Below are 27,386 nucleotides of genomic sequence, written 5' to 3'. Positions count from 1 at the left end.
ATGAGAGAGCGGTAGAATATGCAATTAAGAGACCACCTACAGTTTTAAACGTTCGTCTCAGGTTATTTTACGAATCAGAGGAAAACGTACGAGGAATGGGGTATGCTGTATTTGATTTGTTGTGCCAACAGTTGGAGGTTATTTTAATTTGGCATGAAAGAATGAAAGGAGAGGTCAAGCTACAATGCGTTTTTTTACACAGTTTACCTTCATTATTACGTACCAATTCAACGCCGATACTTCTTTATGACTTACGCTTTAAACAATTTAAGGAATCCAACCGTGTCTGCGGATAGGACAGCAATACGTGACTCAGGCAATAATTAACCGTATCCTCTTTCTCGATAACAATTGGCGAAAAATCTTTCTTTTTTTTTCTTAGCTAAAAGTCATTAAAAATCAACGATTAATCAGATTATAAGGTCAACCTGTGTGGGTTTAATTACAGTCGAACACAATGTGGGTCAGAGAAAAAATAAATTTGCACGTGGAAAAAATAAGGCAAAATAGGTGAAGCAGATTTGTTCCACTTTTGGGGGCTACGGAAGTACAAAGTCACATGATTTGTGATCTCCGTGAGCTGTTCTCGATCGCTGCGAAGAATGTCGACGACGCTGATAATATCCAAAGTTTTGCACTCCCTGGCCAAGTTGGTGGGTACATTTTTATGTTGTTTGTCCTGCCCACCAACGTCAGACCAAATGCAACATTCAACATTTCCTTGAATTTGTCAGCTTTTCATCTTTTGACACTGGCGTAGGGGGAGGAACTCAATTAACAATTATACATAGTACCTATATATAATTTAGTTATAAGTTAGAGTCTAATATTAAGACTCAAAAGTTCAAAGTTCATTTACTAATCATATTTTAACCCTATAATGTAAAAACAATTAATACTCTGTAGTTTTGTTCATAAATAAAAAATAAAAAAAAAAAAAAAAAATTTATGTTATTTCTGATGAGAGCGGACAAAATGATGTGATGTGCGAACGCCTCGGCGGATCTAGACTGTCGGAACAGGGGGAGGGCAAGGGAGGTGCGGGGGCCTCCCCAGAGAATTTTTGATTTTTTGAGCATCTAATATGTAGTTTGAGTCAAATGCGGCATCAATAATAATTCCCAAATGTAAGTGTCTCTCCCTAAGCTTTCCTCCGTTCTTTCCTTCTTTCCTCCTTTCCTTTTTCTTCCTCCTTTTTTCGGACAAATGGGGGGGTGCGCCCCCCCCGCCCTCTTCCCCTTGCATCGACCTGTTAGGGAGGGGGAGGGGAGGGGAGGGGAGGGGGAGGGGGAGGGTGTTTGGCATGGGAGTGAGGAAGCGGACCCGGGCAAATTCGTGAGAAAACTGCCGCACTGGATGAAACAATTGCGTGGGTTATGTAAGGCGAGGTATAGGTATCTTTGCATCCGAGTTCTTCCAAGTGACTAACAGGACGTATTTCCGTCAAACGGAACCATGTGCATTATTACGTGAGCCCTATAAAGCATGTGTTCTTATGGGTCTCAGGGCTCATGCCTTAGGGCACTTAGTTCTGTTTGATAGAAATACGTCCAACTGTGAAGGCGTCGCGACGTTTCACTTGGACGCTCACCAACTCGCTCACCGACGACAACGAGTTGACGCGACGCGGTTACGCCGCGCCGCCGCACATTAGCTCGAGTTAGAGAGTGAGGTCGGACATAATTTAGAAACTTTAAACGCTCATAACTCCGTTTATACGAAACTTTAAGGTTCTAGAAGTGGCTCCGTCGGTTTCCGCGAGAAATTTTCTTCCAGAAGCACCCCTCATAATTTAAAATGTGACGAAAGAAACATAAAAATTTGCAGTTAAAGTCAAAAAGTTCATGTCCGACCTCTCCAATCGACTCGATCCACTGTGCGCCGCTGCGTCGAGACACCCTGCTCACCCATTCTATCGATGACGGCACACGTGGATACAATCCAGTGGCGTGGCGTGCTTTGCGATATATCGATTGACTAGCCATTTAAACCGATGGAAAAGGATCGATTAACAAGGTGTTGGTTGTAAACACCTTGTTAATCGATTCTTTATTATAGCTTCAAATGGAAAATATCGATAATCGATCGTTCACACCTCGCCACTGATACGACCGTCTTGCTTTGCTGCGGCTGTGTTAGGGTTGAAAAATACATTTATGGAAAAATCATGCAAACTTCAAACAATTGACAAAACTTTCAAAAAATCACGTCGAGTCTTCTTCCATTAGAAAAAAAAATGGGTCAAAATGCGCAGGTTACATAATACATAACTTACAGAACTTTCCTAACTTATCTCAGAGAAAATATTTTATCGGGAGAAACGGGGCAACGTTGGAGTGCTCATACGGCGTCGAAACACATGGGCCTTAAAGCCCCATTGTTCGATGCCGCGATTCAAGATCCCAACGCGAGTTCAAATAACCGCGCCAAACACGGTGTGGTCGGCGGCAAACTCATATCAGCGCCTGCAAGACTGCAGGAATACTTCGCGCATTGCGCCAAACAGTGCGGTCGGTGTCAAACGCATTTTAGCGCCTACAAGACTGCATGAATTATTGAGTATTGAGTTCAACGTTTCAGACGACTACAATGTTTTTTACTCTATTTTCAGATTTCGGAATAAAGATCGGAAACAACGAGAAAAGAGCAAAGGTTTTCATGGAGTCGGAATCCAAGAGACGGAAACAGAAGTGTCATCCGCAGAGATCAATGCCCGCCTGGTGCTTAATTTACCTGAAATTTGTCATAGTCATCGCAGGTGAAAACGTGTGGTCTTTAGCAGAATCAATTTCAAAAGGAAATGCCACTTCAGTTCGAAGTCCCAACCCATCCTCGGACCAGGCGTCAATCAAAGAGCCTATAGGATTGAGGAAAATCCAATTTTCAAATAGTTCCTTCCAGGTAATTCCATCGTACTCTGGATGCTTATAAAATCTAATTTTAAATGACAACAAGTGCAAGCAGTTAGAACTTTCCTTGTTTTTGGTTACTTCGGGTGAATTTTCTTCTAGATATGGATCAACCGAAACAATTTGGTCAAACCTACAAATTTTCGGTCCAATCAACCAAAAAGTTTAGTTAAATCAAGTGTTTAGGTTAGTTCAAGATATCTAAGGATTGAGAGTTTTCTGCTAAACTAATGTGGACGTATTTATGCTAAAAGGAAGTATGTTGCACACAAATCCATACTGAGGAATACCCATGCTAAGGGAAAATGTTGAATGTACATTCGAGAGTCGCCTTTCCTCCCAGGAAATATTTATTTTTGAAGAATCCTACGAATAATTTTCCTTGAATTTTCTGAACTTTTAGATCTAATTACTAAAGAAATCATCTGAAAAATCGGGAGATATTCAAAATTTTCCTGAAAATGCGTGTGATTTGTCGAAGAAAATTTGGAAACGTCTGAGGGCTCATAGGGCGTTTTCCCTTAACACGGCAGTATAATAAAGATAAATAGTCTTAATGTAAGGTGGAGAATTTATCAGCTCGCATTTTGCTGAAACCTGGAATTTTTCTGAGATGATGAGGCCCACGTCTGCGCGTGAGGCATAAGTTGATGAGACACCATTATCTTCTAGTTTCCTATAAATTATTTTCTTCATTTCACTAAATGGATTGCAATGCTACATACACATCACTGTATTCCTCTTCTTCCGTGATCACTGATCACTCTTGTACTTGGAGAATGAACATTTTTTTTAAAAATACATCTCTGTGCGAATAACAACGTCAAAACACGGTGATGCGAAAATAAGAGGCGCTTTAATAAAATAGGAGTCATTTAAGAAGCTCTGTCATTCATAATTGAACGGTCTCCGGTTTTCCTCTATCGTCGCGCGCGTGATTGAAAACCGCAAGTTCAAGCAAAAAATGCGAGTAGTACGCCCGCCGAAAGAGTTGGCCTAACCTTCAAAGACGAGCGTGGCTACACCTGCTGCATAACTGGAAGACTGAACAGTTTTTATTGCTATTACATGGGTCTGAAACGAAAGTCTTGATTTTACGATGATTTCGAGAAGCCGCGTTGCATAGCAAGCTCACAGCCTACCACACAAAAAAACATCGGTGTATCTTTTGAAGCACAAAAAATATCAGCGATCACATTGCCTCCTTACTAATTTGATTTTTTGTCCCTCGAGAACACATCTTTATAAGAAAGTGGTATATGTCAAGACAATGATGTTTATCATTTTGCGCGTGGCATAGGCGTGGTAGTATTTTGAAGAAGCAAAGGTATTTTGCCAATCAGGGAGAGAGGTCATTTTTATATTGACAACTTGGAAGTTTGACAGGAGGATTTGGAAAATTCTCAGTTCTGTTCAGCCCAGCCCTTTGAACAATTCTGATGACGTGGGTGGACAGCTCATAACGCAAATACGAAACAGATACATGTTGAATCATCATTGCACTTTCAGACGACTTTTTCGTAAGTGCTCATTTGTCCTAAAATTCCTAATTTTTTCCAAGATTGCGAGATCGAAATTTTCTTAAGCCTCTGATATAATGGGGCTGGTGCATGACCCCGTATTCGTTATAAAACAAGGTGCTTCCACTGTATATTCATCGAGAAACCCGTCTCTGCTATGGAAAAAGCTCAAAAAACGGCTTTTTTTTCCCTGAAAAAAGTCGCCGTAAAATTCAAGTTGAAGCCTTGGGTCTCCGAAGAATACATGCATGGCAGGGTTCATACTCTGCCGTGCTAAGGAAAAACGTCGTATGAACCCTCAGGCGTTGCCAAATTTCATTTGATGAAACACGAATTTATCGGTAAACTTATCAATATTTTTCTTTCAATTTGTCGTGCAATTATGTTTGCAATTTCCTCTAAAGCTCCTGTGAATTTCAAAGAAAAATATTCATAACCCGCCTTGAAAATAACTGTTTCATCAGAGGGAATTTGGCAACTCTCGAATGTTGATACGGCGTTTTGCCTTAGCACGACAGCACACTTCAGATGTGATAATGCCTGAGCCGTAACATACGATTTTTATTGGTTTCAGTTAGTGGAGTTTTCAATGAGAAACGTCAACTCGATAAATGACTTTACAGCGTGCACATGGTTGAAACTTGAAAGTACAACAAAAAACTTAACAATTTTTTCTTACCATCCACGTAAGTCTCATCAAATCATTCTTAGTAGAAGAACTTGTAATATGCTGGAGATCGAATCGAATAACGTTAAGCATTAAAGTATACTTAAGTGGCTGCCAAAACCCAATTAGACAACAAATATTCTGTAAAAGTTACTGAGAGGATAGTTCGCCATTTGAGGTGACCAGAAACTCTCGAGCTTCTTGTGTGCAGAGAAAATATTTTAAATATCTACAAAAGTATATCGAATTCTGACATTTTACCAATAAGTTTATTAAGTTTCGTCACCTTTAAGCTGCGCTTTAAGATGTTCGAAAGAATGGTGATTATTTCATGCTGTGACGATCTTGTTTTTAAGTTAAATTTCAGATTGCTAGTGCCATTCGCCTATACTACATTGCCATTGGTTCGATTGTTACTTTTAACAAACTGTTACCTCTGAAAAATATGATAATACGGAAAACATATCCGTTTTTATACCAAATGTTTTAATTTATAAGTAACCAGAGGCTGATTCAGAGAATCTGAGCCAGAAGCGGATTCAGAAAATCTGAACCAGAGGCTGATTCAGAGAATCTGAACCAGAGACTGATTCAGAGAATCTGAACCAGAGACTGATTCAGAAAATCTGAACCAGAGGCTGATTCAGAAAACCTGGACTAGAGGCTGATTCAGAAAATCTGAACCAGAGGCTGAATTAGATTTCTATCGAATAAAACACGATTCAACTCCGCCTAATATTTGTGTTTAAGGTGAGGTTGGGTAACTGGGCGGTGGGGTAACTGGGCAGTACCCTCTGTATTTCTACCAGATTAGTGCAAAAATTGTTTTCACTGTTGGCATACCTTCATTATGACGTAAACCATCTAGAACATGTAAACATAACTTCAAAAAAAAATTTTATGGTGAATGGTGAAGTGCCGAAAATTGGACAGCTTTTTTTTCAAAACAACGCCGGAGGTGGTCCCGAAAAGAGCCTCATATCTCACTCCCAGCAAGTATTTTATTCAACTTTGACAATTCTTCTTCATGTATGATGTATTTGTGTAATGCGTGAGTAATTACAACGTAATTGGATGAAAATACTGGCTGCAAAGGGTTGATGCCCAGTTACCTTGAAAATTTTCCCTTTGTGGGGTAACTGGGCACCCACCCCAAGGTAACTGGGCAGGTGGCAGTGGTGGCACCTGCCCAGTTACCCATTGCAAGGTTGCTGTGCTTCGGTGTTTGTTTACTTCTGAAAATGTCAAAACTAATTGACTATTGTGGACTTTTAAGTGCCAAAGACCAATAATCAGGGTTCCCAGCACACTAAACTTCTAACTTAAGTCAATTATAGCATAACTTAAGCATTACTTAATTACATTTTTGCCGCTAACTGTTATGACATCACTTTTAACGACTTAAACATGGTTATATAAATTCAAATGAAATTCTCTGAAACCCTCATGAGAAGGACATTCTTTTCTGGCCAATGAGAATTACAAATAATGCCCCCCTTAAAAATTAAGGGAACTTTTTGGCGCCTGACTCTATCCCAGATCAGCCTTGCGGCTTAATTTTTTTTCATTTTTTAAAAATGTATCATGCTTAATCTCACTAAAAGTGGCCAAACAGTGTCCTGGTATACAATACTACTTTATAAGTAGTAATACAGAAAGTTCTAAGCATTTATCTACAAGGAAACAATTTTTTTTTACCGTTATTCAATTCTCAGATTTGAGGGTTTTTTTGCCGCTAACTGTTACGACATCATTCTTAACCACTTAAACATGTTTATATACATTCAAATGACATTTTCTTAAACCTTCATGAGCAGGACATCACTTTCTGGCCAATGAGAATTAAAAATAATGCCCCCCTCAAAAATTAAGGGGGGGTAGTCCAGTTACCCCACGACGTTGGGTAACTGGGTGAAAAAAACGGGAAATTTTTGAAAATTTGTGGGAAAAAATTGAAAGATGAAATTCGACTTTTGACTCTTCCTACATTTAGACAAGGTGTTGTACTTACTAAAAAAAATTTAAAAGTAGCCTCCACTGTCAATATAATGATGGGAAAAAAATCATGAAGTTGAAATTTTGACATTTTTCTCCGAACTCCTGCCCAGTTACCCAACCTCACCTTACAACCTAAACTTTTAATGTCGATGTGCCTAAAAATGTTAAAATTTGATCCAACAGGCGATTCAAAGAATTCTGATGGAATCCTTAAATGGTGGATTTCGGACGGTGGTACCTCAATACAATTTTGGCTTAAGGATAAACTTGTGATGAAAAATGAAGTCAAGCTCGGAGATGGAAAATGGCGTCACATTTGTCAAAATTGGGAAGGTTCATCCGGCCATTGGACTCTACATATCTCCGGCCTCAAATCCCTAACTGGGAAAGTAGATGAGCAGGTAAAATCATTTTACACCTCAAATTTAAGCAGGAGTTCAAAATATATGGACGATGAAACTTTGCGACATTATGCCACATAGGAAAGATTCATTAGGATTCATTAAGATTTCACATAGAAAAAATTGCAGTTTTTAAAAGATCGAAAAATACGTTATTACGAATCAGTAATACCAAAGTCATAGTGGGTTAATAACATGATCTCAGCTTAACGCGCCTTCATTCCTGTATGATACTCAACACCTTTTTCCTGCAGCTATTTTAGGTGCTTGCATAATCTGTACCTAGCTAAGGACTTAAAGGAGCCTCATAATGACACAGATTCGGCCTTGATTTTCACATGCTATTCAACGCTTTTTTACGAGGTTACTTTAATTGCCCAGTCGACGTGGCCACAAAATAATGTATAAGGAAAATCAGTGCATTCATCATGCTTCTCTTTCTCTTCCATTTCTGCAAAGCTCCGACGTATGTACATAAACGTATTTCGATGTTGAAACTTCTAAACGACGTGCCTTCGTCTGCGGTGTTTTAATATCTCCGCTCCTTTTCTTATTTTTTTAAGGAGAACAAATTAAGATTATTCCTTGAAGTTTTTTTTTTTAAATTATCCTCTCAAGGAAAAGAAAAATCACGGAAGTTCTTATGCCTTGACGTTGAACCGTCTCCCATCTGAAAAATAAAGTATGACAGGAAATCTGCAACATCGCAAATCGAGATATGTGGTTTGAGGGTTTCACCCCCAATTTTTCTAAAAGTTGAGTTTGTAGTTATCGAAGGGAAATGGTTAAATCAGGTATTTTTTTCAAATGCCTGCGGCAATAGTCTAATTCTTTTTTTTATGGATTGAAATTTTGATTGTTTTCGGAATTTTAGACAAAATAATAATCCATTGCTCCTGTAAGAATTCTCTGTAAAAATGAGAAATCTACAATGGACCACTAGATAAGGTACGAATTTCAGCATTCTGATACATGTTTCTTAACCAAAATTTTACGTAAAACACGATGCACATAACGAAAATTACCGAAATTAACTCCTTACGAAGATATTTAATGATTCTTGATGCGTGAATTCAAACCACCCGCTCATGAAAATTCAATGCTCTACGTGATTCACATCGCGCGCTAAACGTTATCATGACAGTCTCTGCAATATAAAAATCTGGCAACCTCAATCTTTGAACAACACACAGTGGGAAATAAACATTGCTCGATTGAGAAGCTGAAACCGTTGTAGTGGGCAATTTGACTCACGTAGAGCTTTGAGTTTCTTGTGAGCGGGCAGTTCAAATTCCTCGTAACCAATGTGAAATAAAAACGTCAATACCTTCGTTAGGAATTGGTTTCAGTAATTTTCGTTGTGTGAATCGTTTTCTACGTGAAATTCTGGTTAAGAAACATGTATCAGATCGCTTAAATTTGTACCTTGTCTAGTGGTCCATTGCATTTTATAGTACATCATACAATCCTAATTTTATCTCTTGAATTCTGAACAATTATTTTGAATTTTTCAGCATGTCATAAAATAAATAATTTTAATAAAAGAAACGAGAAAGAGTTCGTTTTGACAATTGGACGTATTTCTGCCAAACGGAACTAAGCGCCAATTTGAGTTCCTTTTGAGGAATTTAGAATGCCGGATAGCGCGTTCTGTCAAACGGAACTAAGCGCCATGTAAAAGCATTGCGAGTATAGGACAGAATGAGCCCGACGCCCGGTTTCGCCGCCAATCCAAGCCCCCCTTTACCTTCTTCTCCGTATGGCGCTTAGTTCCGTTTGACAGAAATACGTCCAATTAATCTTCCCCCCAAAATATCGAAAACTCGTGAGCTCTTCACCATGGATTTACAAAATCCCACAAACTTTCAACATTTGACTATCTACCTTGGTGTTAGATAAAACGCCCGATTTGATTGATTGCCTGCTACATCACAATACAATTAGTGGCGTGGCGTGCTTTGCGATATATCGATTGATCGGCCATTTAAACCTATGGAAAAGTGTCGATAAACAAGGTGTTCGCAGCGAACACCTTAATAATCGATTATTTACCACGGCTTCAAACAGGGAAATATCGATAGATCGCAAAGCACGCCACGCCACTGAATACAATATATGAAGTTGTGAAACAGAATAAGATCCGGACAACGTCTTGCCTGATATATTGTTTCAGAGCCGAAATTGGACATTGCCAGGGACGGGTGCCGTCCGGATAAGTTCCGAAAACGGCGGAGAAGTTTACGGATTCACGCTGGCGCGACAAGATACGAATGGAACGAGGAAAAGAGGCGCCAGACACACCGATGGTCGAAACTCGACGAGTCCGGCCGGAACGGAGGATCCGGAGTCCGCGGTCGAGGCGGAAAAGCCGGAAAAGTTGCCGGAGACGGCGGAAGCGCTGTTCTGGAACCGGGGGAGCTCGCGACAGGTGGAGACGCGCGCCTCGAGCATCGGCCGGGTGGCGGCGTTCCTGACCCGCGTCATCGCGTTCGCCATCATCCCGGCCATGGCCATCGTCAACGAGATGCGCAAAAGCCGCGCCAAGAGCAACGAGGTACCACCCAATCTATATTTTCCCATGGAGATGTTGCATGTGTGAGGAATTTGCGATTTGACTGTCGGTTAATTTGTAAAATTTCGCGAGAAACACGATGGTGCCACTGGCTTTCTCTGAAAAGAGGCCTTAAATCTTTCCGTGTGGCCTGGGATGCGAACTTCCGCTATAAATTTGACTCCGAACTTTCCAGCCCGAAATATTTGTTTGAGTGACAATACGAGATCTCAGTTTTTGATCAAGCAAAATTGGACTACATTTTGCAAATTTGGAACTAGGATTTCTGCCTCATCTGTAAAAACACGTATGTGCATAGGGATAATAGTGGCGCCTACATTGTTTCTAAACTGAGCCAGAATTGCAGTTCCTAACTGCAAGATGTGGTCCAATTAGCGCTTGCATAGTTCGAAAAACGCCAGCTGAAACTTTCAGTTCTCTGTTCTATCTGTAAATCTTTGTATCCGCCGTGTCTGTAATGGAGATGTTGCATGTGTGAGGAATTTGCGATTTGACTGTTGGTTCTTATGTAAAAGTTCGCGAGAAACACGATGCTGCCACTGGCTTTCTCCGAAATCAACTCCCAAGCTTAAAAAAAGCTCTCAAGTTGAGGCCAAAGTGGAGGGGATATCCCACGCTATCCTGAGAGTCCACCTCTACATCAAGACAAGCTCTCCATGCAAAGATAGGGAGCAAATACATTAGCAGGGAAGGGATGCCGTGTTTTCAATTTTAGAGTCCCCAAAGAAAGTGGCAGCCCTGTCAATGTATTTGCTCCCTATCTTTGCATGAAGAGTTTGTCTTGATGTAGAGGTGGACTCTCAGGATAGCGTGGGATATCCCCTCCATTTTGGCCTCAACTTGAGAGCTTTTTTTGAGCTTGGGAGTTGATTTCGGAGAAAGCCAGTGGCACCATCGTGTTTCTCGCAAACTTTTACGTAAGAATCAACAGTCAAATCGCAAATTCCTCACACATGCAACATCTCCATTTGGAGCTATGTTCAAGAATCGATCAGTAAAGTGTTCCTACCCAACATCGTGATAAGTGATCATGAGCAAAAATAGGGGAACCATAGGCGGATCCGAGGGGCTTGGGGGGCGCCACTTCCCTTTCGCCTGAAAAAATGAGGGGGAAAAGGGGAACAAAGAAAGAAGGAAAGAACGGAGGAAAGAAGAAGGAAGGATGCTTAGATTTAGTAATTATTCATGACGTAATGGACTTACACTGAATATTTTATGCTTTAAAATGTTGACAATTTGCATTTAATTTTTTATTAAATTTAAAGAGATCCTTGACAAAGCATCATGAAAAGGACAAGTTTACCGGATTTTGAGTTAAATCCAACAGGATAACTTTGAAAAAAGACCCTTGCGAGGGATTAAAATGATTTGTCCCTGTGAATAATTAAAAATACAAAATAAACAATTCTGCAAGTTTTAAAAATTTTAGGGCAGGTTTGAACATACCTTAAAATCTGTTCAAGATCACAGAATTTTTAAGACTAAGAATTCTAAAGATCTACCTTGGAGATTTTCGTGATTTTTGCAGCTATCAATAGGAGATGTCCCCTAAATGAGCCTCCTCTATTGAGATTAACTAACGGGGGATTGCAGAGGGAGCCTAAGAGAGTGCGATGCGCTTTCTTGAGGTTGCGCCTCGTAGCCGCCACGGGGCATTAGGGCGAACTCCATAGTTTTTTCTAGAGTAGTGTCTTTTTGACTTATGCTGCCGTGCCAAGGAAAAACGCCGTATGAACCTTCAGGCGTTGCCGAATTTCCTTTGATAAAACACGAATTCCCTGGTAACTTTATGAATATTTTCCTTTCGAATTTTCAGATAATTTTGTATGCAATTCCACCTACAATTCGTGAAAATTCCGCGAAAAAATATTCATAACTTTCCTAAAAAAATAAATATTTTATCGAAGGGAATGTGGCAACTCTCGACTGTTGATACGGCGTTCTTCCTTAGCACGGCAGTATATCGTCTGAACTACCAACACGTATCTCGGTTGCGACGTCGCAGACTTCCTGTCATACTTTATTTTTTAATGAAAAACTCTGACGTCATCTTGAAAATTTCGTGATTTTTCCTCTTGTGCGAGAAAATTCTGTGAAAATTTGAAGGAATGATATTGATTTGGTCTACTTAAAAAGATAAAATGGAGCGTAGATTTTTAAACACGCAACCGAGATACGTGGTCTGGTAGTTTCACCGTCGATATGCTTGATTGTATTTTGCAGGTTAAAAACCTGGATTCGCAGGACGACGACTTGACGTTCAAGCTGAACGACCCGACGCCTGGGACGACGCGAGCCCCCGAGAAGATCACCTCGACGACCCCGTTCAACTTCGAGGCCTTCGACAGCGACTTCGAGAAGGGGAACTTCGGGAGCGTCGACGCGGGGAACGTGAACAACGCCAAGAACACCGGGCCGAACGCCATCGACCCGTTCTTCGCCAACGACGACGACTACTTCCGGTCGGCGGAGAACAAGCACGTGGCGCGGGCGTCGGGGGTGACGTCGACGTCGACGTCGAATCAGACGCGGACGTCGCGGAGCTACAGCTCGCAGTGCCAGAGCAGCCGCCTGGTCCAGCACAGCCACCGCGACAACGTCACGGCCGCCTCGGCCATGGACGATCTCCCGCTGCTGGGCAGCTATTGTTGCTGGTCGGACCCCCCGTCGGAAAACGTCATCGTGTCCTGGTTCCACACGCCCCTCCGCTCCAGTCACGCTGTCAAATTGCTCGATATCTCTAAATCCTCTTGTGGCGTCTATTGACGGTAGGAAATGCGGAATGGATTTTCCAATTACGGGCTCATCTTTTAGGCTCATTTTACAAGCAGCGTGTGCTACTTGGCTTCCTGCGCAGACAAAGGCTTACTCTTCTTCTTCTTCTTCTTCTTCTTCCTCTTCTTCTTCCTCTTCTTCTTCTTCATCTTCCTTCTTCCATCTTCATCTTAATCTTCATCTTCCTTATTTCTTATTCTTCTTCGTCTCCTCTTCTCTTATTCATCTTCTCCTCATTCTCCTCTCCCCATTCTTTTCATCTCCTTCCTTATTTTTCGGTTTTTCCTCCTTTTTGTGGCACTTTTCCTCCTCTGTTTCTCTCAATTATGTTTTCTCTCCTCCCTTCTTCTTCCTCATCTCTTTTCATTTCTTGCTTTTCTCTTTTTGCCTTTCCTTCTCTTGCTCATCCTCATTCCGTATTTTCTTCCTATTTTTTCTTCTCTTATTTATTCTCTTCATCTTCCTATTCTTCTTCCTCCTGAAGTTCTTCTTCTCTTCAGATTCTTCCTCTTGCGTGTCTTTATCACTTTTTCCTATACTTCCTTTGGTTCCTGTTCTACCTCTTCCTCCCTTCTTCTGATGTCCCCTATGCAAATAGGTGCCCTTATGGATGAGCCAGTGGCGATAGCTTTCTAGTTGGCAACAATGATTTTGCTGTATTTAAATCCATTAAAAATATCGATTTTATGTCAGGCAGCCTGCCTCACTTAATATCAATTTTTTTATACGTTTAAATGTAGGATAAGCAGCGTTGCCAACTCTCAAGAATGGCTACAGGGATGAGCCATAAATAGTAGTTCATGATTGCAAAATGTAATCCATGTGGTATTTCTATCCAAAAAGCACAAGGGGTTTGTTCGTTAAATTCTTATTGGCAGAACTCTTCATAAGAGACCATTGTAAAGCAAAAGACCTCGGTTAGAGGCAAACCGAAGAGCTTAGTATATGCGACTCGATTCAGAGGGCTAAGACTTCAGTTAAGCGAACCGACTGCTTCAATGGACAGAATCGAACTTAAATTCTGTAAACAAAAGTCTCAGTTCTACGATCTCGAAAATTTTGGTTCATATGGAACATGTTCCACATTGACAGAACTTTTCCGGTTCAGTAAAATGAGACTTCGGTTTGTTGGATTGAACTTTAAGTTTACCGCATTAAAGCTTGGTTCTGTCCGCTGAGGCAGGCGAGGTGGGAGCTCATTTCTCCATCACCTAAAAACGCCCATTTAACAATTCGGTTTGTTTGACAGTGTTTTCGGCGTGTGTACGTCAAGAGGTGACTTTACTGCCATGTCAGCTCGCCTTCAATTTTTAGTGTAGGCAACACGGGCTCCCACGTGGTCGAGTAGTGGTATCACCGTAGATGTCATGGTTGTATGAACCATCCACAAAAAATATCCTTTTACCGAATATGGAGAGGTGATTCTACAGCACTGTAACTGTACTATTCGTGGTGTAAGCAACACGAGCTCCCTTGTAGTGGAATAGTTATATCATCATAAAATGGCAAAACTCAGATCAAAGGTATTTCATCCGTCCATAAAAATAAGTGAGTCCGTTTTTGATCCGATTACCAAAGAGAGCAAGCATTATATCGTGCAAAGAACCGGAATAATTGTCAGTTTACCCAGTGTGAAAACGTATTCCATAATATTTTTGGTTTTTTTTTTATATGTATAGTTAAGTTTTAAGTCCAAAGAAAAAACATCGAAAATTAAAATTAAAGTTTGTTATCATTAAAATTCTGTGGATTGTACACAATAAACGTAGTATCTGTGCGTATGTAAATAATATACGATGCAATTTGTTTTATTTTATACCATATAAATCGTAACGAAACTCCTCACGAAGTAAGAAACTGATCATCAGAATACATGCATGATTTCTCATAAATTATTGCGAAGATGAGGTGAACGTGGCTGAAAGGTTCTTTGACTCTTAGATGAAAAGTAAGCATTCTTATGTTAGATTTGCCAGATAACCTTCAGATTTGCCATTGAACCCAAGCATAAGTCAGTCAAATTGGGCAGAATAAACTATCTCAGTGTGCAATCAGGGCTCCGTATTATTTTCGACAACTTAACTGGACAACTTTTTTACTGTGTGTTAAAGTGGAGACAGACTTAAAATATTTAAAACTAAAATCTAATTTTACGGAACAAAAAGTTTGCTTCGGTGGCCGATTTGGCTCACTTACATATATGCTGTACATTGATGATGTATTTTAGGAGCGATATTTATTAATTTTCCGATTAGAATGTAAACTTCTTCAGCAATTTCCTCACTTATTGGTAAATTTTGGACAATCACCGTGTTTAACGTATTCTGCAAGTAGAATCTAAAAAAATCATTGCTTTTCTACTGTGTTCAGTGATTCATGATACGATTCCTCATTTTTACGGTATAAGGTAAATATTTCTCTAGCTCTGTAAAAACCGTATCGTTTGTGACTTATGACGAATAAATAAAAAATATTAAACGCGTAAATATTAGCTTTCATTGCTCAAATTTAGTTCGCATTTGCTCGTTATCATAATCAAGCAATCATTGAAAGAACAACAATCATTGAAAAAAGTGTTTATCTGTTCCATCTGAGTTCTGTATTTCACGATTAAAATGAAATTAATTATGAGGCAATGGAGAATTTGCAGGTATCTGAAATTTAATGAATTTTGTGTTTAAGTGGGGACTACAGAGTGAAATGGATGTCCATGTTTCATGAATTGAACAAAAATTGGAGGTGATATGACAAAATTATCTAATCTGCTAAAAATATATGTTTTCAAATGGGAAATACTACCGAGGCGTCACTAGGCGGTGCATTTTCTCACTTTTAAATCTATTTTTATACTTTGTTCCAAATCAGAAAAAAAATTATGAAACATACTGCAAAATCAGTGCTTTAAGCACTCTCAGATGAAGTAATAAAAAATTTGCGTGCAAATTCTCTATTCCACTGAACTCTTACTGCGTGATTGACCAGATTTCTGCTCCATCTTGAGCCTCTACTTGATCGTGAGAACACGGATAAACCAGGTATGCTTCAATCATGTAATTATCGTAATTCATCGATAATCAGTATGCGGAAAAGTGTTGCCACCTATTTAACTAGTTTACTTCCGTAAAAGCGTTTATCTCATTCTCTCTCAAGTTGGTCCACACAATCATGCTAACAAAGAACGCCGTATGGAAATTCGGGCGTTGCCAAATTTCTCCGGATAAAATATGTAATTTAATTTTGAGGAAAGTGCACACTTTTCCTTGACATATTTGAATATTTTAGATCGAATCGCGAAAAAAATTGTGTGAAAATTTTACAGAAAAATACCCACAATTTTTCTGGTAAATTCGTTATGAATTGAAGGAAACATGACAGTGTCTAAAGGCTTACACGGCGTTCCTCCTCATCATCGCAGTGCACTGCTGTGGTAAAGAAAAACGCCGTATGAACCTTCCAGCGTTGCCAAATATCCTTTGATAAAACACGAATTCCCTTGTAACCATATGTATATATTTCTTCCAATTTTTCATATTATTAAGTTCTCAATTTCACCTAAAGTTCCTGAAAATGTCAAAGAAAAATATTCATAAGTTGCCTCAAAAATGACCATTTTATCGAAGGCAATTTGGCAACTCTCGAATGTTCATACGGCGTTCTTCCATAGCACGGCAGTACAGGCATTAGTCTACTAATGCTAGTGTCTCAAGATACACTGTTTGAGATCGTGAGAAGCGATCGGAGAAAAAAAATAAATCAACAAACAAAGCGCGTCCGAGATAGAGTTAAGATTAAATTCGCGGAAATGAACTTGACACGATATTCGCTTAATATTGAGTCAAAGGCACGTGTGTGCATCTTGACCTGGTGCACTACTTGCGCTTTCAGCCCACAATCGCTTTGAAATCTGTTTTTAAGGTGAGTGCATCAATTCAATGCGCGAGTTAGCTGTGTGTGTTCATAAATAAACGTCAACCTGGGAGGTCAACCGCGCGACACTCCGTCGAGGCAGTGAACTGCTGCTGCTTGCCGGTGCGATGAATCGAAAAAATCAACGAACTATGAAAAAAAGAGTAAATATGAGATTTCAGATTCTTTTTCTATTTTTTATGACGGTACTTCCTGTTCTCAAAGGAAGCGAGAGGATAGAGTAGTCTTTAAGACGGTGGAGCTCGGAAAAGACCATCAAGGTTAATAGGACGTATTTCTATCAAACGGAACTGTGTGCATTAAGACATGAGCCCTGAGACCCATAAGAATATATGCATACCAGGGCTCATGTCATAGTGCACATAGTTCCGTTTGGCACAAATACGTTCGATAGTCTAGGCAAGAGTTTCATTTTTTTATCGCTCATGGAGAAAAAATGTCGTAGAAAAATGATTTGAAATAATTGAACAGCGTCAAGCAGAGGTGGTCAGGTGGTCTTAACTCTCTATGGCATTAATTCATGTTAGATCTCAGATTCTGGGAGACACACGTCTATCTTTTTTAGCTTGCACCAAAAACATAAAGTAACGAATTTGTCTTCAAAATTTTAAATTCTTGGGAATCAGTTATTCAAAAAAAGGTAATACTATTGACAATTTGCGAACTAATGCCACAGAGGAAAGATTCATTTTTTCAAGACCCAAAAAATACGTTGTTACGAATTTGTAACTCTATGCCATAGAGAGTTTTGAACTTCCAGTAATTTTTCGGACTTTTTTTACTCAAATTGATGAAGAAAATCTTTGAAGTCGCCAAAATCTGGTCCTATTTTAAGCTATGTGTTCAGCGGTCTATAATGTCATGGGTAGGCGTGGGAGTTTGCATTCGCTGATTGACTGAAGCCCAGCCGATGACATAGCCTAGTTACGCCGTCAAGACCATCGGCCTCTCGTTGAAAATATTTTAATGAGCTTCTTCTCCCCTTAAAAGGGTACACAGACTTTATGTCCACTTTTTTTACGTCCACAGACTTTCCGTCCACAATTTTTACGTCCACAGTTCTAAAGCCCACACTAATGTTAAGTCCATTACTTAAAAGTCCACTAAGTTAAGTCCACAAATGTAAAGTCCACTAAAATCAAATTCAAGCGACATATTTTAGTCCGTGTGTAAAATTATATTGACAATATCGAAATGAGAAAATTAAAAGAGAATGAGGTGTTGTTATCGTAACTCATATTTTAAATGAAATGTCAATTTGTTCTTTTGATTCATCTTTTCAAATTGTCTATGGTAAATACTTGGTTTCATTTCTATCCTTGAAATTTCCGATATAAAATATGCCGTACATGCACATTCTTTTTTTTAGTTAAATTGATTACTTCATTTTAAAAACATTTACATTTTTAAAACGTGGTAAATATTTGTAAAACCTTTTCCAAGCAATGACATCGATATGAATCTCAATGAGCCGTAGTTGTGATGAAAGAAACTATACAAAAATTAATAAAAGCGGGAAAAAACTAAGAAACACGCAATTTTTTGTTTTTAACTTATTTGTACATCGACCTTCTTGAGTCAAATGTGTCCAATTTTGAGCGTTTAGTTGCGCTTACACCACGCTGCAGCACAGTAAAAGCCCAAAACATAAAATAATAAATTTGAATGCTTTGGAAATCATTAAAATTGCACGGAACGACTATTATATTTACAAAAAAACACATTAATTTTCCAGTAGTACATCTTTCTTTTTTCAGCAGTTTAAAAGGGAATAATCAATGCAGAGAGTGCAAACATTTCAAAATCATGAGTTGAAAAACGCTGACTCCGCGAGTTTAAATATTAGAGCCTAACACAGAGCGGAGCGGCGTGTTAGCAGCGCAGAACGCGCACTAGCGCCTACAAACCTAACGGGATACTTCACGCATTGCGCAACGCGAGAAGTATCCCGTTAGGTTTGTAGGCGCCTATGCGCGTGTCACGATGGTTGCCTGCCGCGCGGCAACGCTTTAAACAACTACGCTGGCCAAAAAGGTTAATATTTAGTTACTCAGTAATTGTCCTATTATTTAATTTAAATTTGCAAAAACAGGAAGTAGGTAAGATCAGATATTTCATGTGGGGTGACGAATTATCATTTTGAACTTTTGATTTATCAATTTGAATTATCTTTATTTTAATTTTTAATAAGATTAATCAGCCCAAAATTTATAGTAAATCTATGTTTATGCTATTGATTTTACTAATACTAACTTTCTACAGATGAAACTTGATACGCTTGAAACGCTGACGCTTTTCGCGTCAGAGGCGTTGCACAGTATCCTACAAGATTGAAGGCGCGCGAAATAACTAGTTAGAGGACTTTCAATTTTGACTGCATCTGTTACTGAAAAATGTTTAATTTGGCATTGGAGCGTTTCCTAGGCTACCGCTCTGGTTTTCATCTTATCATATCCGTACAGTGTACACATGAACATATGTTTTTATTGCTCTTAGAGTTTGTTCTCTTTCATGACTCGATTTATGAATGAAATGTTTTTAAGAATGAAGGAACTCTTCAAAAATCTAAATTTTCGTATATACTCCCATTTTCAAAATTATCTGTAAAGACGTTAATAGCCTGTGACGTTGAACGTCTTAAAATGTACTAACTAACTAACTAACTAGTAGTAGTATGCATTTATGTTTGAGGTGGTTCCTGTCATTTAAATGAGAAGAAAAAAATGTGGACATAACATGTCCACAATTTGGACAATTTTGGACATATTCATGGTTGGACATCAAATCATGTGGACTTAATAAAGACTGGACTTAACGTTTAGTGGACATAAATAGCGGTGGACATTTATTTAATGGACGAAATGTAGGTGGACATAAAGTCCTGGAAGCCTTAAAAGTGCTTAAACTTTTAATGGACTTTTTGTTTGTTTTATGAAACGATAAGAAAGGACCCCTCCAGCCAATGGGACGTAGCTCTAAAAGGGGCTTGCAGCCAGTTAGGTAGAACAGGGGAGCGCTTCAACGGGAGAAGGAGAAGCCATCTTCACCAATCGGTAAAAAACGGTGGACAAAATTCGCTGAAAAATCGGGAGAAAATTGTCTACCAATTTTCCCGAAATTTGGAATTTGTCTTGAGAAATCTGGCAACGCAAAAAAGCCATTATGGCGTTTTTCCTTAGCACGGCCGATGTATACTCAGGCACAGCACTGCCGTCCTGAGGGAGCATGCCGTATGAGCCCCCGGGCGTTGCCAAATTTCCCTTGATAAAATGCGAATTTTTAAGGTTCGCAAATATTTTTCTTCCAACTTTCCAGACAATCTTGTTCACAATTTAATTTAAAATAATAAAAAATTCTGAGGAAAAATATGCATAATTTTCCTAAAAAATAAGCACTATATCGGAGGAGAGTTGGCAACATCAGAAAGCTCATATGACGTTTTCCTTAGCAAAGAAAAGGAGATAAGTCGTTTTTTCTCAACGATGCCGGCTCAATGTGCGTTAGCGCCACGCTTATCGCTGCGGCGCACAGTAGATTGAGTCAATTAGAGAGGTCGAACATGAAATTTTCGACTTAATCTGCAAATTTTGATGTTTAGTTCGTCACATTTTAAACTTCAAGGGGTGCTTCTAACGGAAAATTCCACGAGGAAACCGATGGAACGACTTTCAGAGCCGCAAAGTTTTGTATAGGCAGAGTTATAGGCTTTTAAAGTTTCCAAATTTTGTGCGACCTCTCCTATTGACTCGATCCACCGTGCGGCGCTTATAGCGAAGCGTGGAACGCACGGCATGGCATTGTTGTGTTAAGCGCTCGTCGTATTGCTGAAGGCGGAACGAGCGGTCGTTGAGTGCGTTCAATCGGTCAGTGTATTTTACCCATCAGTCGCGGACGCCAGTGGAATCGCATCAGTGTGCCCCCCAGTCCCCCAGTGAAGCCGAGCAGTGTTTTGATCGCAGCTCCGCGCGTCGGAATCGGATCCAGGGGATCCTCTAATCGTCGCCTTCCTGCTCCACTGACTACTTTCTCTCTGCCCACGACCACGCCGCCACACCGCGCTCAATCCCAAACATCAACAAACTAACTCCGAACCGGTCCAATCCTACGGCTCCCCTTCAAATTCGTCTCGCTTTCTGCGCCTTTTTCACAAGTTTTACCAATTCCGGAATTTTTCCGGAAATTTACGGATTCCGACAATTTAACTGTCGATTCACTCTACGGTTTGTGCTTTTTTTACGATCAACATGTGCTGATTGTGAGTGTGTGTGTTTGTGCGACCTGAATTTTCCGATCGAGGACGACCAGTTTTCTTGATTTGAGGTAAATCATTTAAATAAAGTACTAAAAAGCAAACTAGCACACGCTTGGTGGTGGAAGTTTATTTTCTCGTATGCGTTTCGGGAGATCCCATCATCAGAAAGAAAGTTTTTTTTTTTTTTTTTTTTTTTTTTATAAACTGACAATAGCAATTGAGGGGCTTGGGGGACAAGACGCATGAGAGCAGTTTTTGCTTTTTCGAGAAATACGTGTTAGGAGTTTCGAAATCATATGGATCATTATAGCGGAAAGAAAGTTCAAAATGACTTTTTGATGCTTAAAAATTGGAAACTGGGAGAGAATTTGTCAATAAATATATATTAAGACTGTTTTTACTTGAAAGCATCAATCTCTCAATTTTTTTCCAAAACTGCACTTATGCACGTCTTCCAAGTCCCTCAATTACACTAAGAACGCTTCACAAAGCATTATACGTAGGAACAATAAATAAAGGCTCAAACAGTAAAAGATATAAAGCGGTTGAAGTTAGATGGATCACTAAAACTGAGGTTGAGTAATCAGATATTAGCTCGCGAGATGCGATTTTCTAATTAAATAATTTACTCCAAAACCATCATCTTCACGGTGGTGCAAAACCACGTATCGTCGATCCTCTCATTCCTCTCACGAAGAGGCGTGACTGCTTTTCGATGTTTTTTCAAATTTACCCTCGCAAATTGCGTTTTTACTTTGAGAATCTTCGGCATTTCTGGTTGAAAATTTCACGGATTTTTTTTCTGATCTCATTAAATAAATTGAGAAAAATTGTTCACAACTTTTGACGCGCGAGGTGTAGAAAGGGCATTTGGACATATTTCTATCAAACGGAACTATGTGCATTAAGACATGAGCCCTGAGACCCATAAGAATACACGCATAGCAGGGCTCACGTCATAATGCACATAATTCCGTTTGAAAGAAATACGTCCATTTCTGGGCTACGGTGTTTCGGAATCTCCACTCCTAATTTATATTTTAGAGAGGAATCGGGGTGAATTTTCTGATTTTTTTCCCAGCATTTCAAACTCACAAAGAAAATTCAATAATAGATTTCAACGAATTTCATACATGTTCTTTTATTATAATGATTGAAACGTTAGGGAAGATCCTGAAGCACCGCAACCAAGAAATGCCCTTTTTGCACCCAGCGCTTCTTTTTCACAAGTAAATTCTCGTAGAAAATTGAATTGTTTGAGACATGTTTGCAAACTTGGAATTAGGTTACGTGCCTTCGTCTGAGAGATGACGGTATCTGATTGCGATGTTTCAAAATGTCCGCTTCCATGTTATTTCTTCCAAAAGAAAGCGCAAACTTTTCAGCTCGGAATTTATGCAGAATATTCTGCTAATAGTGGAGACAAATTAAGGGAGTTTTCGAGAAAATATGTGGGCTGGATTTCCAAAGAAAGAAGAAAGTATGACAGGAAGTCTGCAACGTTGCAATCCTGGCCATCGATATGATTTCGGTTTTATTATACCTTATTATTCGAATAATTGGTCTTGCATTGTATGTGCGCGCATTGATTGCTTACTTCAATCCTGCATAGCCGACGCGGTGAGAATGCACTTAGAAGATACTACACGCAATGCTAATTGTTCGCTTTTTTAGATTCGGAGAATTTGGTGTTTTCGTAGATTTGACCCTCGGATTGGTCTGTGAGTTAAGTGTTAATATTGAGCTAATTGGACTGCATTTGCAATTTGGAGCTATAAATTCCAACTCATCTAAAAAAAAACACTTATGTGCATAGGGAAACTAATGGCACATACGTTGTTTTTAAACCGGGCCGAAATTTATAGTTCTTAATTGCAAAATGTAGTCCAATTTACATTCGAAAATTTGGACTTAATTTTGCAATTAGGAACTATAAATTCTGGCTCATTTAAAAAGCACGTATGTGAATAAGGAAACTAATGGTTCATACGTTGTTTTTATACTAAGCCAGAATTTATAGTTCCTAATTGCAAAATGTAGTCCATTTGACAACATGACCAATTCAAATAAAGGATTTAGATGGTTTAGACAGTGTGGATCACTATGTGTACACACCGAAAATTGTATACCGAAATTTGCTCTCCAAGTTAAAGGCACCTTCGATGGGTTCATCACTATAGAAACTTGAAAAAATACCTAACCGATCCACAGTGGAGGGAGTTATAGGAAGCGGTTGGACATTAAAGTTTTGACGAAAACTGTAAATTTTGATGTTTTTTTAGTCACAATTTAAATTTTAAAGAAAATTCCTTGAGGGAAATCTTACAAGAAAATCAATAATGCCCATTTCAAACCTTCAGGTTCTTTAATAATGGATTTATAAGCTTTTACAATTGTCACATAATGTCAGATTTTTCCGGCTAAATTTTGATGACTAATTCCATTATGCAACTTACGGATTTTTAAATAATTTGATACCATATCTTTATTATATGGCAGCGCTGTCTCAGGTAGCTATTTTTTTTAAAAAAAAAAAAAAATCGTTTGCAAATCAAGCCTCTTCTTTCCTCCAACCATAGGAGGACACGATTTTCGAATTGTTTATCATGGCGGGATTCAATTTTCATCAGTCGAGGAACATACATCAAATAACACACAATAAAATCTTTTCAGCCAAGTTGTTTATTGCTGTTTTTGACGTCATCTTCGCAGTTGCGCCCTTGATCGCTGAGAAAATAGTGCGGTGAAATATGGAAAACTAAATTTTTCTGAGCACTGGGTACTGTCAAGCGGACTTTGCAGTAGGGAGTCTGGTATCATTATCAGCACCTCAATTAAACTCTTGAATGTGTTAAACTGTGCACTTACTCACAGAGACGGCGATAAACTCTGATAAGAAACGAATGGTAATAGTCGTTCTAGGAAAGTCAGAGGCGAAATGAAATTCGCAATGCAGTCCGTGAGAGGTAAGGAAAGGAGGTTAAATGAGCTTGCGCTCACAGTCAGTTTTTCTCGATTTAAAAAATAGAATTAACCATCGAGACGTACATTTTTTGCCGCGAGTGAATGTCTTAAGCGATGCCTCTGCATCGGTCTTAATGCGCTGATCATACTACGACCGAAATGATCTCAATGTATTTTAAGAAAACACATCTCAAACAGGCCTGGGGAGTCGAACATCAATTTCAAAAAAAAGTTTAGAATTTCGTTTTTTTGGCCTCTTTTTTTTGGCATGTCCACACGAGCAAAACGAGACCGAGTTCTCTAGTTTCTGATGAGTAGTTCTGTTGGAAGGAGCTTTTGAGGGAGTCAAGGTCGAGGCGTATCGCATTAAATCAGCTATCAACTGTTTTTCCTACCAAAAATTCAAGTCAAGTTTTCCGTGAGTCAGTTTTTATCACCAAAAAGAAAGTATCTTTTCTCAGATTCTAGCGGGTCTTTTTTCAAAAACTTTTGTCTGTTTGATTCCTCCCGTTTTCCTGCGCACACTTAAACATGTGGGTTTCATAAATATTGCGATTTTTAAAAATGTTTAAGCCTCTTTGAATGTCAATTTCATTAGATTTCTCAAGTCGATATTTAAAGAATTGTTCAGAAATCGAAATTTTTAAAATAAACAAAAAACAAGCGGGAAGTTCTAATACTGTCGTATTAGAAAAGCGCTCAGGTGTTATTAAATGTATTTAGTGAAGAAAGGAAGTATAAACTCCGTCGACTTGGCTGGGAAATGGAAATGAAACATCAGCTGATAGCAAACAAAGGTTACCAAGGAAACTGTAAACGCGTTTTTTCGTTTCCCGAAAATGATAACCACCGTTGAGCTCATCAGGCGCGTTTTTTTAGGCTTCATTTAAGTTCAACGATCAATTTCGATAAGAATTACTCTACCGCTAAGAAATTTTCCTGTAGACAAACGATCGAAACTACCTGCGCATTACGTTAAAAGCATAAAATACAGTTTTCACAGCTTTATTTATTTTAAAAATGGACCCCCCCCCCCCCCAAAAAAAAGCCTACACATCGATGAGCTGGTGCGCCATTTAAACGAATTAGCACTAGTATACTAGTACTCTAGAGGCAAGTCGAAATCAAAAAGCGCTACCTATCGACTGAGCGCTTAAAATCCTATGTTAAAGTGTCCAGATATAGGTGTAAGAAATCGAATTACTATAAAATTAAAAAAAGACTCAGTAGGGCCTGAGACAAGGTAAAGGTACCTACATTGAAGTTAGGTCATTCAACAAAACCAGGGATAGGATGTTCGTCTCCCTTAACAACACCGGAGGATTCAAATTGAAGATAATGAAAATTAGGAATTAAAGTTTCAGAGGAGATTCTAAGTATCCGTTCCAAATTCTTGGGAACGAAAGCATTCTCTCATTTTACCTCAAGAAATTATATAAGCAGTGGGAACTTTTTGAATAAAAATCGGCAGCATTGGTTCTGCCAATAATACGAGCAATGACTCAATTCAATGCCCACAAGTTGAATGTATTACATCCGCGCTGGGAAGGATTTTCCCACATACCTGAGAGTCGAGACAAATGATTTTCACTTTGACATAATCTGCGTGGAGGATAGAACCCACGACACGTTGCTCGGTTGACTGAAGGGCTTTAATTTATCTCCCAGTGAACCCTAGAAGCATGAGGTTATACGGACGACAGAAATCATTTCAAAATTAAGTTATGCCGTTTTACCGAACAAGCGACGATATGAGGCAAGTTTGACGCCTGAGAAACTCAGAGAAAGGAACGAACCAAGTGCATAATGCATTAGTGCATAGGTGTACGCGCGGCGCGAGACGAGAAGTGCCCTCTTGCCAGATCCGGCTAGAAAAATCAGGAAATTGCGACTGATAGCATTTTAATCACTTTGATAAGTCAATATGATCCTATATTCTTGGCATCTGCAAAGGAGCTAAGATGTGGGCGAGAGAGAAGGCATGGACAATTTCATTCTCTACACTCGCGCGCTTTATTGCCGGGTTGAAAAGAAACGGCGTGATCGTATTCAGTTTTTACCAAATTGTTCATGAGGAATTGGACTGAGTTAAGCAAAAAGGAACCAACCCACATTTTGGGAAAAATCGAGTTATGAGTAGTTTTGAACTCAACCACTGCTCTACTATATATCGCCAAAAATTCAAAGTTTTTGTTGGAGCAAATTTTGCAGAAATTGAACTTGCAGGAGCTAAACTTTAAACCTCTTTTTCTCGGTTCGATCCCGATGTGGCTTGGTTCCTTTCTGTTTAACTCCGTCCAATTAGAACTTTATGACGAACCCGTGCATTTTTCCCCTTGCACCTCACCAAGGGCTATACTAACAATTTTACCCGCTACGTCACAAAATTTTGAGGATGACAATGTTTCAATTTTCGTTTAATAATAAATATTTTATAGGAGGAACTTTGGCGACATTGTAAGGTTCATAAGGCTTTTTTCTTTAGCGAGGCAGTTTGAGTCCATCGAGACTGTGATCCAGTATAGGAGAGGGGAAGGGGAGGAGGGGCTATGATTTTGCTGCCGCGCTGTATTGGCCTAATACCCGTGAAATGAAAAACGCGAAACTGGTCACTGGTCAGATGCAGATGAAGTCAAATGACAGCCATAATATATGTCCCAGCATGCAAGAATAGACCGATTGGGATCAGTGGCGAGGCGTGAATGATCGATTATCGATAATTCCCCATTTGAAGCTATGGTAAAGAATCGATTTATCAGGTGTTTGTTGCGAACACCCTGTTTATCGATCCTTTTTCATAGTTTTAAATGACAGATCAATCTATATATCGCAGTGCAACACGTCGCGCTCCAAACATTACAAGTAGGGCGTAACGACACCTAGTCGAACAACACGTGGTCGAAAATATGTCTCAGGTTAAAATAAATAGCAGGAAGAGAAATAGAAAATATTGAGAATTTAATTTATTCATAATCGATCTGATTAGTAATTTTAAAATTTAAATTTCAATTGGGAGACAGAGGGAACAGATGAACACGCCCTTAAGTGTAAAACCAGAAATAGAATTATCTATTCTCGTCGCGAGAAGGGAAAAAAATTGTTTTTGCCTAAGGCTTAGTGAGAGCTTTGGGTTGAAAAAATTCGGCTCCTAAAGATGTTTATCCCATGCTAGTTGGATTGATATGTTATTACCATTCGTTTTTTAAAATAATAACATATAATCTATAAATAGTATATTAATTTTTTACATCAAGCCCCTGATAATGTCAGCCATGGGAATAGTTCCAGGAAGTTTAGTTAAACATCTTCAAGGCCTCGGAATAGAGAGTTACTTGCTCCAATCGTTGCAGGAGTCTGTTGTTATAAGCACGTCAAGTGTCGTCAGGTCGTTCCTTGATATC

General features: G+C 39.2%; 2 protein-coding genes across 3 annotated transcripts in view; both read left to right on the top strand.

Annotated features, from left to right (window-relative positions):
• The first annotated feature begins 3,494 nt into the window (after window positions 1–3,494).
• On the top strand, window positions 3,495–12,944 carry LOC109035227 (uncharacterized). The gene is made up of 4 exons (XM_072306534.1): window positions 3,495–5,115; window positions 7,278–7,495; window positions 9,669–10,049; window positions 12,291–12,944. Exons 1-4 carry the CDS (start codon window positions 5,019–5,021, stop codon window positions 12,831–12,833), a joined length of 1,239 nt encoding a protein of 412 aa, XP_072162635.1. The 5' UTR covers window positions 3,495–5,018; the 3' UTR covers window positions 12,834–12,944.
• A 3,947-nt stretch (window positions 12,945–16,891) lies between these two features.
• The window catches only part of LOC140225995 (alpha-tocopherol transfer protein-like), a 38,241-nt gene continuing 27,746 nt past the window's right edge, over window positions 16,892–27,386 (top strand). Inside the window, exon 1 of one of the 2 annotated variants that reach the window (XM_072306091.1) lies at window positions 16,892–16,912. The gene's annotated coding sequence lies outside the window, so the exon portion shown is untranslated. Of the gene's footprint in view, window positions 16,913–20,598; window positions 21,090–27,386 lie in introns of those variants that run through there. The other variant, XM_072306089.1, reaches the window with a different exon arrangement.

This window comes from Bemisia tabaci, chromosome 1 (assembly GCF_918797505.1).
Source record: "Bemisia tabaci chromosome 1, PGI_BMITA_v3".
Classification (NCBI taxonomy): domain Eukaryota; kingdom Metazoa; phylum Arthropoda; class Insecta; order Hemiptera; family Aleyrodidae; genus Bemisia; species Bemisia tabaci.
This window is presented reverse-complemented; position numbering and strand designations above follow the sequence as displayed.